Source organism: Lynx rufus, unplaced genomic scaffold, assembly GCF_022079265.1.
Source record: "Lynx rufus isolate CCGP_SWC_20201006 ecotype Redwood Valley unplaced genomic scaffold, mLynRuf1.p SCAF_6, whole genome shotgun sequence".
Lineage (NCBI taxonomy): Eukaryota > Metazoa > Chordata > Mammalia > Carnivora > Felidae > Lynx > Lynx rufus.
In genome coordinates, this window is record NW_025814878.1 from 94,952,216 (window position 1) to 94,968,805 (window position 16,590).

The 16,590-nt window shown below is 42.8% G+C and overlaps 1 protein-coding gene across 1 annotated transcript in view; it reads right to left on the bottom strand.

Annotated features, from left to right (window-relative positions):
• LRRC1 (leucine rich repeat containing 1) overlaps positions 1-6,661 on the bottom strand; it is a 138,076-nt gene extending 131,415 nt beyond the window's left edge. The window contains exon 1 of the mRNA XM_047103133.1: positions 6,299-6,661. Coding sequence (XP_046959089.1) covers positions 6,299-6,457 — 159 coding nt within the window. The 5' untranslated portion in view covers positions 6,458-6,661. The remainder of the gene's footprint in view (positions 1-6,298) is intronic.
• Positions 6,662-16,590: the final 9,929 nt, after the last annotated feature.

The window sequence follows — 16,590 nt, forward strand, 5'->3', positions numbered from 1 at the left end:
AAAGATGTCCCCCCAAAAGGAGGTAAATGCTTTTTACTTGGTGTTACACAAGTATTACTGAAGTGCCTCAGAAGATCAGCGCAGCAGAAAAGGTAGCACAGCAGAAAGAGCACTGGACCCAAGGGCAGGAATGCCCAGGGTGAACATCTTTGACAAAGCCATCTCCCCTGTTCATCCCCAAGACGCTCTATCATTTCCTCTGGCCTAGACCACCATAGTGGGCTCCTGGCTTGTCTCCCTGACTCTAATCCCTGTGCTCTGGAATTACCTTTCTAAAGCAAAGATCTAACTGTACTGCACCTCTACTTACACACCATCCATGGGCCTCCTCTGCCTCCAGGTCAGAATGTACCTCCTCAGCAACATTGTCAAGAGCCTTTCACGATCTGGCCCCAGAACCCTCTCCAGGCACGCTCTACTGCTCAGGTGCCCCTCATTCTAGCCACCTGGAAAGGACTGGTTTTGGCAACAGCTGACATACTTTGTCCTTCCTTCCAGTCAAGTGTGAATGTCACCACCTCCAAAGTCTTCCCTCAGCTCCTCAGAGAATGTGAGACTCCTCAGAGCTGCCATGAGCTTTCTGCAGAGGCTCCCTCCTAAGCATGCACATACTGTCGGGCCTCCTCTGGCCCAGGCAGGCCCACAGGTGGTAAATGCACACGTGGAGCTGGAGCCAAATGCCTACTCCAGAACTGACCTTGACCATGTTTCCTAAACAAGATTCTTAAGTAAGTTTCTTAAATAAGTCTCAATGTCTGCATTTGCAAAACTGAAATTCTAACAGCTAAAGCGTGTTATTCAGTTTGAGAGAAATAATTTATGTAGAGTACCTAATTCGATGTTTGGAGCTTAGTAAAATCTCAATAAGTGGTGACTATTATACTTATTAATAGGTACTAAATACTCAGTATTTCTTAATCAGAGAGATTTGGCCCTCCACTAACCCAAGGCAAATTACAACTTCTCCAGGTCTCAGTTTCCTCACCTATAAGGGGGTGGGGGAATTGGGGGCAGAGAGAAGTAGGAGAAGGGGGGTTGGATGAACACATAAGAGACTCACAATTAAGTGCTAAACTGTGCAACAGGATACCTGAGAAATGAGAATGGTTTCCTTACCCTGACAAATGCGTGGGTCATCACTTTAAAGGGAAAGTCCTCTCTTGGGCTCCCTTCTTCCTAAGCTTTCACTTAAATTATTTTTATTCCAATGTTACTTAAGTATGTCTAAACATAAAACTAGGTATGCCCTCCCTGCGCCTTAGCTCTTACAAAACTATAAGGTGAACCAATTAAAAAATCTGACAAAAACCAATAAAAGAGAACTCAACGCTAATCTGACGTGACAAATGACAATGACACAATTGGACAGTCATCGCATGGCTGCACATACTGGTACAGCACTACCTCGGAGCAGGCTCCTGGCAACTCTGCCTGCCTGCACCACCGTGAGCTCTGTGACCCCTTCGGCTACCCACCACTCTTCTCTAACAAACGGCTATGAAACCTTTGCTCACGTAACTTCCAGCTATCATCTGACCCAAACACGTGATTTCTGCAATAAGCCCACATCTGTTCTTCCCCCCTCAGCTAGAGACAATTAAGGGAGTGCTCAATCAAACACAGATTATGGCACTACTAAAACCTTATGGCACTACTCATCTGTAAGTTCACCTAGATGTATGGAACCTATGAGTTTTTAATTATTATTGAAAAGAGCATTAAAATTTTAATTCTGGTTTTAAAAAATGACTTACAAACTCCCAGGAAAATGTGTCCCAACTCTGGGTTAAGAAATATTGTTTTATTTGGAGGGAAAAAAAAAGGGGCCATCTCACCACAGTAACTGCAAAACTCTTAGACCTCATATATCTGACTGTTAAGTACTTTGCGTGCACTTACAGAGTAACCATACAAACCAGGTACTAAGACAACAAGTGAGGAAACCAAGGCTTGAAGAAAGTATCCATACGATGGAGTAGCATGTGAGCTATCTGACTTCAGCATCCATGGTCTCTGCTCCTTGAAGACAAGCCCAAAGAGCCTTGGTCCATGAACTTGTGAAGAACGGCTGTCCCACTGAAGTGGGACATGGCAAGTTTAAGACAAAAGGGACTTATTCCAAGGGGGAATGGATATCCTCTTAACAGATCACAGTTGGAGATTTGAAGTCACAGTCAGAAATTATGTTTACAATGCCTAAAAATCATTTCAAAAAGATATGACTGTCAAAGATTCCCAGCACAGAAGAGATAGAGAACAAAAACTGGTAAGAAAAAAACCACTGAATTCAGAATGACTTTATCCCATGACGAGTTTCAACAGATTGGTATATAGTAGACGTGAGACTGCAGGAAGGGGAATCACGATGGCTGAGAAACGGGGGCAGCTTACCCATGACAGCACGTGTGAAGACTCATTCATGCAACAAGCATGTGCATGCCTACTATGTGCCAGCCACTGCCCCAGGTTCAGCCATGAACAAAAGCATCCCTGCCCTTGTGGAGGTGATGTACTAGTTGGGGAGACAAAGAACATGAGTAAAATAGGAGGGGCTAAATAAGCACGTAGATGCAAGTAAGCAAGTCTAGAGTTTGGTAGTAATAGGGCTCTAAGGGCTGGGAAAAAATAAAGCAGGATATGAGAAAGAATGATGGGAAAGGGGAGATATTTGAGATAATGTCATCTGGCAATCATCAAAAGATCAACTAAACCCTAAATAAGAGTAGGTGACAAAATGAAACTTGGTTTTATAAGCTATATGGGTTCAACAGCCTTTACTCAAAATATGTGCTGCCTATTAGACTAGGCTCTGTACTGAAGCCAGAGAGATGGCATGAAGGTATCCAAGAATCCATGCACCTTGAGGGGGAAATTGACAGTGTCAGAAACACTAAGGAAGCACAGAGGGGAGCATAGGCTCTTGAGGAAGACAAAACAGCTTCACCATATCAGTGACCTTTAACTTCTCAAGTGGCTTCCAATTTAAAGCAACCAGAGACTGTGCATCTAACCAGCTAGAGTCTTGAAAAAGGTCACTCCCAACTTGAATATTCTCTGACTATATTGGAGGTGGATAGATGCCAGAGCCATGATATGCTTAAGAGAAAGAGGCAGAGGAGAAAGATCTGTATCAGGCGAGGCTAAATTCCTTCAACAGACAAGAGCTGTTTACTGAGCAGGACCTACTGGGTGCCAGGCTCTATGCTCACAAGGATGAGCAAAAGCATGCCAGCATCTCAGGAAGTTAGAGTCAGACTGTCTCCGTTACTAGGCATCCCAAAGGGATGGAGCCGGGAGGAAGTGAGAAGGAGAAGGTGGATGGAAATGGGATGGTGAGCCTATCATCCAGCTGGGGTCAGGCTACAGATGAACGTTCCAAGCCTTCCCTGCAGAACAGCAGCACTGAGAGGCTACTACAAGGTGGACCCACTGCCGAGGACGGGGATGCAGGCTCAGCAAAAGTTTAGATTAGGTAAGTAACCACCAAGCTAGCTGTCATGCCCCCTCTACCCCATACTCACCACATCTGTATTCAAGTCATCTACCTCCCCATAAAGTTGTGAATAGCTCATAGGAATCATGCCTTCTCTAATCTCTATATTCCTAGCAACTGCAAATGATGAAGGGTCAGTAAATGTTTGACAGAGACCAGGCTTAATGACAGGAGTAAAACAGGAGGGGCTAAATAACTGAGATTTTAATGGGTGTGAAAAGCTGAATAAGCCAGATTCCTGCTAGGTGTCCAAAGCTGCTGAACAGGGGCGGGGCGGGGGGCGACCAGTGACTCTGCATCTAACCAGCTGAACAGCCTTGATGGAGTCGCTTCAATTCTGAGTTTCAATTCGCAAAATAAGGGAGCTGAAGCAAATCTGAGGTTACAAACCTTTCAGTAGAAAGGAGACGGCTTTTCATCATCCTGAACCGTGAACAATGTCTGTATCTTTGCTTTTGGGGTATGGGGTGTGGACTTCCCCCTTGTCTGTGCTTCCAAACAAATTACAGAGAAGAGAACAGCCAGCCAGCAAGACCACCACCACAAGGACCCAGGAGGTCTGTCAGCAAAAGAGGGCCCCTGGTGATGGGGCAGGTAAGGAGACAGAGGTTAGAGGAGGGGTGGGGGTAGGGACAGCAGGGAGCAGTGCTAATGAGTTATGCAGATCTCAGAGGGGAAACAACAGCCCAAGGAAAGGACTTCTACTTTGAATGAAATATCTGTGCTTTCAAGGTGGTTGTGCACGTCTGGCTTATACCCATCCAGGCACCCAGACACGGTAAGTCGTGAAGAAATCATTTTTAAACAACCTAGAAACTCTAAAACTAATTTCGGAGCTGTAAGAGCAATAACTACCCATAAGCAAGACCACCTTTAGCCTCTGAAAAGCTTGTTTATTTATACTGTATCTACAGAGTGCTATCAGACTAGCTTGAGCCTCTGAGAAGTTTCCAGTTAGGATTAGTATGAATACCTAACACTTCCAAAACCCATAATTTCCCCTTGCAAAGCTGAATTCCCCAACATTACAGGAAAACCCACAAACTTTGCAGAAGGGAGTAAAAAGCCAATCCAGTCAAAGGAAACCTTCCAGTTCTGTAAAAACAAACAAACAAACAAACAAACAAAATACCACAAAGAACACTGAAACATTTCTAGTTAAATAGCTTTTCACTCAATCTTTAATAACTTCATGCTGACACACTTGAAAAGTATTATATAACATATTCTGTATTTCTGGCAATAGCAATGCCTAAAACTAACTTACAGCTTAAGGCAGTAAAGTGAGCTTATGCCTTTCAAGTCAAATTTGAGCAAGCTCAAGGCCAGACAAAGCCATGCATCTGAAAATGCCTGCAAAATAATAAATGCCTGAGGGAACTGTACGGCTTTTTTGCTTCTAAGCTAAATAAAGCCTGGGGGGCTTTGCAAAGATCCTAGTGAGGATAATCCACACGATTACACAGAGCAAACCATCCGATTCCACATGAACCAAGGAAAGTTAATCAAAGAGAAAGAACACTTTAAATATTAAGAAAAACACACCGTTCTGCTTTTTAAAACACTTGGTCAGAGCTGAGGAACGCCATCAGGTCATTTTAACAAGCCAGAACATTTGACTAGCGAGCGTCTCTGTGACAGTCTTGTGTTAACTAAAGGACAAGAAAGATATTTGAGTCCCAACGCTCAGGCCTCACGTCCTCCTCCCAATTCCCAGCAGTCTAGTCTCCCTACTTCCTGCACACCTTTGGATTACTGCACACCGACTTCCTGCACACCCCGGGAGTTGTGATACCTTCTTCCTTAAGGGTTACTCAAGCTAATTTCCTCGGCAGCAAGCTCGAAGGTTAAAAGCTCGCAGTCCCAGACCCTCCGTTAAAGCTCAATCAGCATGTGTCTTAGCCGCACCAGACTGATTAATGTATGTAAACAACTCTGAAGAGGTAACGCATCACTGCAAGGATAGAAGTCAGCAGGCTGAAGGTACGCGCTCCGGGAGAGGCGGCTGGCAATGCTGGCCCGCCGGGCGCAGCCTCTACTGACGTTCACAGCGGCTCCTTCCACGCAACAGGTCCACGCAGGCAGGGCCCCAGCGGCGGGCACCTGGGCACCTGCCCACAGGTCCCAAAGCATACCTCTCCTCCTGCCCGATATCCTCCAGCTCACCTCCCCTCACCTCCAATTCCCAACCGGCCGCGGAGCCAAGGCCGGCCAGCTCAAGGCCGGCCAGCTCGCCAAACTACAGTACTTTCAAGCACTGCCCACCAGCGATAAGGCCCCGGGGGCACATTCCTCCGAACACGCCTAGTTAGTGCGGCTCACTTGCGCGCTGCCCACCCGGGAAGCGCGCCCTGGCTAGTGGTCGGGGAATGCAGTGCAAGGAAAACTGCCCTGAGAGCAGATGCCACGCTCTGTCCTTCCACCTGGGAACAGCCCCAGCCACCTGGCTCCTCACCTGCCCGGGTACAAATGCCAGTTGTTAGTACTTAGACGTGTATCTAAACTCCTTACCAGCCCAGAACGTTTCCTTAGTCGCACAAGCTCTAGTGACTACTTAGAAAATATCAAGTCGCTCGCTTTGTATAAAATGACAAGGAACTTTTAATGCGAGGGGAGGAGGGTAAGGGAGGAAGAGGCAGGTGAATGCAGGTAGTGGTGGCTCTGCGGGACGTGGCGACGGGATCTGGAGGTGGAAGAGGGATAGAGTGTGGAAGGGAGGTGACCTCGGGAGAGAGGAGGGAGAGGGCTGGCCAGGCTCGGCCGAGTTCCCCCAAAGGCGGCGCGCAGGTGAGGCCGGACACTCACCTCGGGCAGCTCGCGGAGCTGGTTGGCGTCCAGCAGCAGCTCCTCCAGGCTGCGGGCGTAGCGGTAGATCTCCTCGGGGACATAGACCAGCGAGCAGTGGCGCTTGTCGATCGTCTCCACATGACGGTTGCACCGCCACAGGGGGATGCAGTGGAACATCGCCGCCCCCGCCGCCGGGTCCCGAGCCGCGGAGACCCGGGCTCTGAGCCCGCTCCGCCCGGCGGCTCCGCTCCGCCCGCTGCCCAGTCCGCACTCGTTGGCTCCCGTGCTCGCTTGCTCCTCGCGCCGGGGTTCGCGGTCCCAAACGCTTCCAGGAACCTCGGGCGGGAGCCCCAGCCGAGTCCCAGCGCCCCCGCCCGCCAGCCGGTACGTCCCCTCCCACCTTCCAGTCGCGCCGCCACGGCCGCTACTGCCGCGCGGAGCTTCCTACTCGCGGCCACCGCGCGACTGAGCATGCGCGCCAGTGGGCGCGCGCGAGGGCGTATCCCGACCCGGGGGATGCTCCGCTCCGGGTTTTCCCGGAGACCTGGAGTCGGAGAGGGTCGAAACCTGCGGGCCGGGCGCTCTCGGTCCCCCAACTCTGGCTGGGGTTCCGGGAGCGTTCGTCTCTCTGAGGAAGCCTGACTCCAATGGAGCTTGGGGTAAAGATGAAGCAGAGGAGAGGTGGCCTGAGGGGAGCAGAACAACTTTGATTTTTAGTTACTTAACTCGCTCTCCTCTCCTCGCTCCCCTTCCCCAAAACAACTTTCTCTTCCGGGGTCAGGCAGGACCGCCCCCCGAAGCGTACCTTGCGCGCCTTGGGCGCCTCGAGCTACGAGATTCGGTGTGATTTTGAGGTGCCCTGGCTGACAGCAGGAGTGAGCGGACCGCCCTCCGCCCTGCACCGGGCCTGGCCGTGCCCTCTGGTCCGCGGGCACCGCCTGCAGGCTGTTGTAGCCTGGGCTCACATCTTCAGCATTGTTTTTATACAGAGTAATAGGAAGTCCCTCTCCCCTTACCACCAAAAACATATGGGTCAGAGAGTTTGTAAGATTCTCATAGATATGGATGCACCCCATCAGGAGTCCAAACTCAAAAACGAAGTAGCTAAGGTGAGTTTCTGTGCCTGTTCTAGCCAGGCAGATGATGGCCCCTGGCGACTATTTTGGGCTAGTGAGGAAGGACGAACGGGGGAGGTGGGGCAAATTGACGGGGCTGTTAGGTGAACATCCTCCATCCAGCTCCTATGTTTCTGCACCAACACCCAGTATCTTGCAAGGGGAGGTTGCAGCCCAAGAAGGGATAGCAGGGGAGGACTCAAGAGGCTCACTACTGGATGATAATGACCATTTGCTCGCCCCTGATTCATTCCCACGGACTAGGACCAGAACCCTGAACTTCTCCCTATCTCCAGATAACGCACTGGCTCCTTTACAAAGGCTTGCCGACCAGATCAAAGCCAATCACGTTGATGGATTGTCTTTTGGGTCCTACTCCGATTCCCCTCCCCCTTCCCCCCCCCCAGCTGCCCCCTTGTCCTCACACCTTCCCTTTCAAGATTCCACCTGTGGCCTCTACCAGACACCACCATGCTCTCTGGCCCCAAGTTGCCAAAGCTAAAATCAGGAGTCATGAAATCCACTTTTCTGCAGAAACTGAAAGCTGAGCATGCTCAGTGGCGAAGGAAAATTTTGGTTTGAAACTAGTGCATACTACACAGACTCCCAGTTTCAACTGTGCACAGGACAGTTTCCCACGGGGTTAGCAGGGAGAAGAATACTTCATCATTTCTACTCCTGGCGGAGGGCTTCTTTCTTCCCAATCAGTGAGGATGGACCTGAGTACCACTTTGGTTTCTATCCTAACATTATCACCACCTTAACTGTCTAAATCCCGTCAGTCCCTAAACTGCATTGCCCTACCCACTCCACCCTCTCTTTTGTTTGTCCTGGTGTGATTTATACATTCCCAGCAGGTAAGGAAGGCCACCTGGACTTTGAACCTTAGCCACTCTTCCTTTTCGTGTCCCAGAAACCCACTTTGTGCCACCTTTAGTAGAAAACTGGTTACTGCCTGAGAGACTAAGTCTGGATTGGTAAGCAAGTCACTGTCTTTGCAAGTTTTCTAACTGCTTACAAAAGCAACAAAAATAAAGAAGGCTCGGTTCCTTCATCTTAATTTTCTGTTGACTTCAGAGAGTACCACGCTCCGTTATTTTAATAAACACCAAGTATGTTTTAGAGGTATGGCTGGTGTTTTATTTTTTTTTAAAATTTTTTTTTTTTCAACGTTTATTTATTTTTGGGACAGAGAGAGACAGAGCATGAACGGGGGAGGGGCAGAGAGAGAGGGAGACACAGAATCCGAAACAGGCTCCAGGCTCCGAGCCATCAGCCCAGAGCCTGACGCGGGGCTCGAACTCACGGACCGCGAGATCGTGACCTGGCTGAAGTCGGACGCTTAACCGACTGCGCCACCCAGGCGCCCCGGCTGGTGTTTTAAAAAATTCAGACCTCAGCTAGTATTCCCTGTGTGCCTCTCCATGACACTTAGACTTGCATTATGATTTGCATTTCCCTGGTGGCAAGTGATGATGAACATCTTTTCATGTGTCTGTTGGCCATTTGTATGTCTTTGGAGAAATGTCTGTTCATGTCTTCTGCCCATTGTTAATGGGATTATTTGTTTTGGGGTGTTGAGTTGTATCAGTTCTTTATATATTTTGGATACTAACCCTTTATTGGATATGTCATTTGCAAATATCTTCTCCCATTCCATTGGTTGCCTTTTAGTTTTGTTGATTGTTTCCTTCACTGTGTAGAAGCTTTTTATTTTGATGAAGTCCCACTAGCTTATTTTTTCTTTTACTTCCCTTGTCTCAGGAGACATATCTAGAAAAATGTTATACAGCTGATGTCGGAGAGATTACTATTTGTGTTCTCTTCAAGGATTTTTATGGTTTCAGGTCTCACTTTTAGGTCTCTAATCCATTTTGAGGCTCTTTTTGTGTATGGTGAAAAGAAGTCCAGTTTCATCCTTTTGCATGTGGCTGACCAGTTTTTCCAATACCATTGGTTGAAGAGACTGTCTTTTTCATGTTACATATTCTTTCCTCCTTTGTCGAAGTGTGGATTTATTTCTGGGTTTTCTATTCTGTTCCACTGATCTTTGTGTCTACTTTTGTGCCATTACCATACTGTTTTAATTACCACCACTGTGTAATATAACTTGAAATCTGGAGTTATGATGCTTCCAGCCTTGTTCTGCTTTCTCAAGATTGCTTTGGCGATTTAAGGTCCTTTGTGGTTCCACACAAATTTTAGGATTGTTTGTTCTAGTTCTGTAAAAAATGCAGTTATTTTGATAGGGATTTCATTAAATACATAGCTTGCTTGGGGTAGTATAGATATTTTAACAATATTTGTTCTTCCAACCCATGAGCATGGAATGACTTTCCATTCTTTGCATTGTCATTAGTGTTTTATAGTTTTCAGAGTACAGGTCTTTCACCTCTTTGGTTAAATTTATTTCTAGGTATCTTATTATTTTTGGTGTGACTGTAAATGGGATTATTATCTTTTTTATTTTTTTTAAGTTTATTTATTTTTTGAGAGACAGAGACAGAGCATGAGTAAGGGAGGAGCAGTGAGAGGGAGAGACAGAATCCAAAGCAGGCTTCAGGCTCTGAGCTGTCAGCATAGAGCATAACATGGGGTGTGAACCCACGAACCTTGAGATCATGACCTGAGCTGAAGTCAGACACTGAACCAACAGAGCCACCCACGCGTCCCAGGATTTTCTTAATTTCACTTCCTACTGCTTCATTATTAGTGTATAGGAATGCAACAGATTTCTATACATTTTTATATCCTGTGACTTTACTGAATTGATTGATCAGTTCTAGTAGTTTTTTTAGTGGAGTCTCTAGGGTTTTCTATATACAGTACTGCCTAAAATGTGAAACATTAGTCTGGTAAGAGAGAAAAAAATGAAAAAAACCTGTGAATTGGAGAATAGGGGACCAATTCTTTATCCTGAAGAGTTGTAAGCTTTCCTTGTTGATATAATTGCTAGCACTATTCCCCCATATACAAATATGAATTTGAGTCAATGTAAACTAAATTTAAAAGGTCTCCTGAATTAATTTCTTTTGGAATGGTGCGTTTCACTCCTTTTCAGTGTGAACCATTTTTCACAGACTCTGGGGCTAAAGAGGTCTGATTTTGAACTTTGGCTCTGCCACCTAATAGCTTTGTAGAATTGGACAGTTTGCTTAACTTTCATAAGCCTGTTTTATCATTTCAAATGAGGACAATGCTCCAGGTGTTGTTATCAGGATGAAATGAGGTGATGTAAATACAGTTCTTAGCAGACTCTCAGGCACACATCAGTTGCATCAAATATTCACTAATGCACGGTCTGAGGCAGCTTTCAGGTTGACTTCAGTCATTCCCATCTCCTCATTGGTCTGTACAACCAGCTTCTATCCTTGCTTCTCTTAGATCACTCACTTTGGGGAAGCCAGCTGCCATATTGAACAGCCCAGTGGAGAGGTCCACATGGCAAGGAATTGAGGACTGCTGACACCAGCCAGCAAGGAACTGAGACTTCTTGCCAAAAGTCATGTGAGTGAATAATATTGGAAGCCAATCCTATAGCCCCAGTCAAGCCTTTAAATGATGCAGCCCCAGCCAGTAGCTTAATTACTACATCATAATACACCCTGACCTAGGACCACTCGATTAAGCTGCTCCTGGATTTCTAACCCTAGGAAACTGTGTGGAACAATAAATATTTGTTATTTTAAGCTGCTAAAATTTGGAGTAATTCATGACAACACAACAGATAGCCATTAAACGTGTGTATACTATGCACCAGGCACTGTGCTAGATACAAAGAACCAGATAGGTAGTACCCTCATCAAGCTTATACTCTAAAGGTAGCAGAATCATAAATGTTCAATTAATGTTCTTGTGGTGGTGGTTGTGGTTGTTCTATCACTAATTTTTTGAGCCTGGTTGTTGTCATTAACTTTTTTAAAAATGGAAGTCCAAAGTGATACCTGGTAAAATGGGACAGAATGTGGATTCAGAGGTTTGATCATGTGAATTTTAAAGTAAGGCACTACCACCTATCCATTAGAATGACTAAAAATAAAAAGATTGACACTCTCAAGTGTTACTAAAGATATGGGCAACTGGAACTCCTGCATTGCTGGTGGGAGTGTAAAATGATAAAACCACTTTGGGGAAACAATTTAGAATTTTTTTATAAGTATATACCCACCCTAATGACCCAGCTCTTCTACCCCCTTGGTATTCACACTCACACACAAGAAAATGAAAACACATGTCCATTCAGAGGCTTGTTTACCAATACTGATAACAGTTGTGTTAATTATAGCCATAAACTGGAAACAACCCAAATATTCATCAACAGATGAATGAATAAACAAAGTGTACTGTATCAAAACAATGGAATAACAACAATAAAAAGGAACAAACTACTAATACATGTGACGTTGTGGATGAATCTCAAAAACATTATGCTGAGTAAAAGGAGCCAGACACAAAAGAATCCATACTGTGTGATTCCATATACAAACTAAGGTAAAGTGACACAATCTAGATCCATAGATACCTGCACCTAGGGGTTGGGAAGAAAGTGTGGGGGAAAAGATTGATGGCAAAAGGCAGGAGGGAACTTTGTGGGTAATGGAATATTCTGTGTCTTGATTGTGGTGATGGCTGCATGGATGTATACATTTATTAAGGCTATCAAACTGTACACTTAAAATGGGAAAATTTTTATTATATAAAATTGTTCTTTATGTGTTCTCTAATTTTTCCTTCCAATGCATTCGTAAATTGCATTTCAGACTCAGCTTTTTAATTCATCTAGGTTCAGTTTAAACATGATGTAAGGACTATATCTAACTTCCTCCCACCCTCACCCATGGACACACCTGTTATTAACAAAAGCATTGTTTCCTCATTAATCTCCAGTGCCACCTGAGTCACAAATTTAGTGTAAATATATATGTATGGAGCTTATTTTGGGGTATATTATGCCTCTGTTTTTCTATGTCTCTGCTAATACCACAGCATATAATTACAGAAGTTTTATTTGATATCTTGATATTTAGTGGAGCAAATTTTTTCACCATGCTCTTTCAAGAGTAGTTTAGCTAATCTTTCCTCCTGATACTTTTGTTAAATTTTAGAAATAAGCTTCTAAAGTTTTAAATAATAAAAAAATGTGTACGGATTTTAATTAACATGTGAAAATCTATAAATTTGTTTGGGAGAATTGTCCCCTTTATATTATTGAGTCTTTTAATCCATGCTCAAGATCTGTTTTTTATTTATTTAGGAATTTTTTTTTTAATTTTTTTTAATGTTTTTTTTTTTTTTTTGAGACAGAGAGAGACAGAGCATGAACGGGGGAGGGTCAGAGAGAGAGCGAGACACAGAATCCGAAGCAGGCTCCAGGCTCTGAGCTGTTAGCACAGAGCCCAACGCAGGGCTCAAACTCACGGACGGTGAGATCATGACCTGAGCCGAAGTCGGAGCTTAACCGACTGAGCCACCCAGGCACCCCTATTTAGGAATCTTTTAATGTAACTCATAAAATTTTATTACTTTCCTTAAGAAGTTTTATATATCTTTTGTAGGACCTCTTCCTAGATTCACTTAATTTTTTATGCTGTAATAAATGGTATAACTGAAATTTTATTTAAACTTTTAAAAAGTAAATAACTAAAATTAAATAAAATAATTCATTAATAAAAGTAGTTTTAAAAGTTAACAAATAAATATACAGGTAAATGTATTTAACAGGCAATTGTAAATTACTTCTAGGACTAGGAATCATGTTGTGTTATTTATTTAATGTCCGCTATTGTACCAGACACTGGATTAATTTTCTGGGGAGACAAAAAGGAATAAGGCATAGCTTTCAGTCTTACTGAAAGAATGGCAGTAATCAAGAAAATTATAACAATCATAGTAATATTTTTTTCTTAACCTATGGAATCTAATCTTTGTCTTATAAAAAATTACTTGAGTGCCCTCTGAATTATTTACATGTCAGCCAAATGGGCAAATTAAATCTTACTATATGCAATGCTGGATACTAGGAAGAAATTTGCAGTAGAATCTCAAAGCCCTCAGGGAGAGGAAGCACTCAGACCCCAACCTCTGCTTCTTCAAATTTGAATTTAAGGACATTTTCTAGAGATCATTTTCTAGAGATCATGCTGTAAGGGAAGGACACCCAAACCATTCAAGAAACGCAAGAGCCTACACGATCATATGGGTAAATCGGTTTATAATTCAACAATCTATATAATCAGAAGCAAAGTTGCCACTCTAAGACTTCTGTGATTTCTTCTTGCTAGTAAATTAAAATTCCATCCCCTTCCATCCCTGGCTCTTTCTGTGGAATGTTTAGCTCATTTCCATTTAATATAATTACCAGTTAACACTTGAATAATATGGTGGTTAGAAGCACTGACCCCTGCACAGTCGAAAATTCATGCATAACTCTTGACTCCCCAAAATCTTTACTAATAGCTTACTGTTGACCAGAATCTTTACTGGTAACAGTAAATTAACACATATTTTGTTTTAATACATATGTAATACATTTTATATATAATACATATATACATATATGTATAAAGTAAGTTGGAGAAAAGAACACGTTATTAAGGAAATCATAAAGTATAGGAAATACATATACAGTACTGTATGGTAAAAAATCTGCATATAAGTGAACCCATTCATGTCAAACCCATGTTCAAGGGTCAACTGTATTGCTATGGTTGAATTTAAGTCCGCTACATATTATTTTCTTTCTGTTTGTACCATCTGATTTTTCATTCTCTGTTCTTTCTTTTCCACCATCTTTTGTGTAAATAAATAACCACATTTCATCTATAGGCCTTGTAGGCTCTAGTAGCTACTCTATGGATTACAATATGCATCCTTAAATTTTCACAGTTTACCATGAAAGTATATACCAATTCATGCTAAACATAAGACTCTTGTAATTATCCAGGTCCATTTGCCACCTCTCTGGTCCTTTATGTTACAGGTTTTTTTTGTTTTTGTTTTAATTTTTTTTTAAGTTTATTTATTTTTGAGACAGAGAAAGACAGAGCATGAACGGGGGAGGGGCAGAGAGAGAGGGAGACACAGAATCGGAAGCAGGCTCCAGGCTCCGAGCCATCAGCCCAGAGCCTGACGCAGGGCTCAAACTCAGGGACTGCGAGATGGTGACCTGAGTCGAAGTTGGACGCTTAACCGCTTAACCGACTGAGCCACCCAGGCGCCCCTATGTTACAATTTTTATATGTATTACATTTACCTATGTTACAAGCTCCACAACGAAATTTTATAATTTTTTTAACAGTCCTATGTATTTTAAAGAAACAAGAGGAAAAATAGTCTCTTATATTTACTCACATGTTTACTCTTTCCAGTGTTCTTTATTCCTACCTGATCTCATTCTTCTTACCTTTTGGTAAAGGTCTGTTGACAGAAGATTCTTGGTTTTCTTTATTATAAAGTATCTTTATTTCATCCTAATTTTTTAAGCACATGTTCAGTGTGTATCAAATTTTTATTGATAATTTTTTTCCTTTCAGCATTCTAAAAATGAGCAACTTTCTTCCAATTTTTATTGTTTCTTATAAGAAGTCAGCAATATTTCAAATTGATGCTAAGCTGTATATAATGTATCATTTTTCTGTTTGCTTTCAAGATTTTCACTTTACTTTTTTTTTTAATTTGACTATTACATGTCTGTATTTATCCTGATGTGAGTTTACTAAACTTATTGACTCTGTAAACTTATCTTTCACCAAATTTAGGATATTTTCAGTCACTGAGTCCCTAAAATTTTTTTGCCCAATTTCTTCTTTTTTCCTTTTGATATTCCAATATTACAAATGTTAGACTTTTTGGTAGTCACCCACGTGTACTTGAGGTTCTACTTTGTCCCCATTGTTTTTTTTCTCTCTGTTTTTCAAACTGAATAATATATATTTATACAGCTTCACATTTACTGGTTCTTTCTTTTATCATCTGAAGCTACTATTAAGCCCATATGAAATGCAACTTTAGATAGTGTATTTTTGTAGTTCTAGAATTTCTTTCATTGTTTTTTATATATACAGTTTCTATTTCTCTGCTGAGATTTCCTATTTGCTCATGCATTGAGAGTATATGTTCCTTTGAGCTCAGAGCCTGAAGCCTGCTTTGAAATCTGTGTCTCCCTCTCTCTGCCCCTCCCCTGGTCATGTTCTGTCTCAAAAATAAATAAAATGTTAAAAATTTTTTAAAAAAGAGTATATGTTCCTTTATAAACCAAATATAGTTATAACTCCTGCTTTAAACTCCTTGTATACTAATTCCAACATCTGAGTCATCTCAGTGTTGATTTCCATTGAATGCCTTTTCTTTTAAGTGTAGGTCACATTTTCTTGCCTCTTAATATGCCTGGTTATTTTCAAATGTATCCTGGACATTATAAATTATAAAATCTCTGGATTATGTGATATTACTTCAAAGGGTATTATTTTTTTATTTTCTTTTAGCACACAGTTAGCTTGGATGAAATCAAACATCAAACTCTTATGTCCTAGCCTCTTCAGGCTGCTATACCAAAAATACCATATACTGGAAAACTTACAAGCAACAGAAATTTATTTCTTATACCTCTGGAGACTGGAAGTCCACAATCGATGCACCACTAGATTCAGTGTGAGGTGAGGACCTGCTTCCTGGTTTATAGATGTTTTTCTTAGCACTGTGTCTCCACACATTACAAAGGGACACAGGCGCTCTCTGGGGCTCCCTTTATGAGGACACTAATCCCTTTCATGAGGGTTCCACTCCTATGACCTACTCACCTGCCAAAGGCCCTACTTCCACTTTGGGGATTACACTTCAACAATATAAATTTGAGGCGGGCGGGCACAAATATTTGGCCTATGGTATCTTATTTTCTCTGTGGTGGATGGCAACTGAAATTTTGTGTTCTGTTATTTTATTCTTAACTGTGCTACTTCAAACAGAGCTGCACATGCATAATTAAGGGGTAAGCCAGAGATATGGGTGGAGTTTATATGCAGAATTTGGAGTTAATACTCTTACTCAATCCCTTCTTAGGTTTCCCTCTCTCACTTCCCAACTGAAATGGTCACTCCAACTCTGATCCACTCCAACTCAGGCCAGTTAGATTGCTATAAAAATTGGCTGTTTTAATTTATACTTTAAATTTTAGTGGTTCTATGTAGTAGAGTGTCT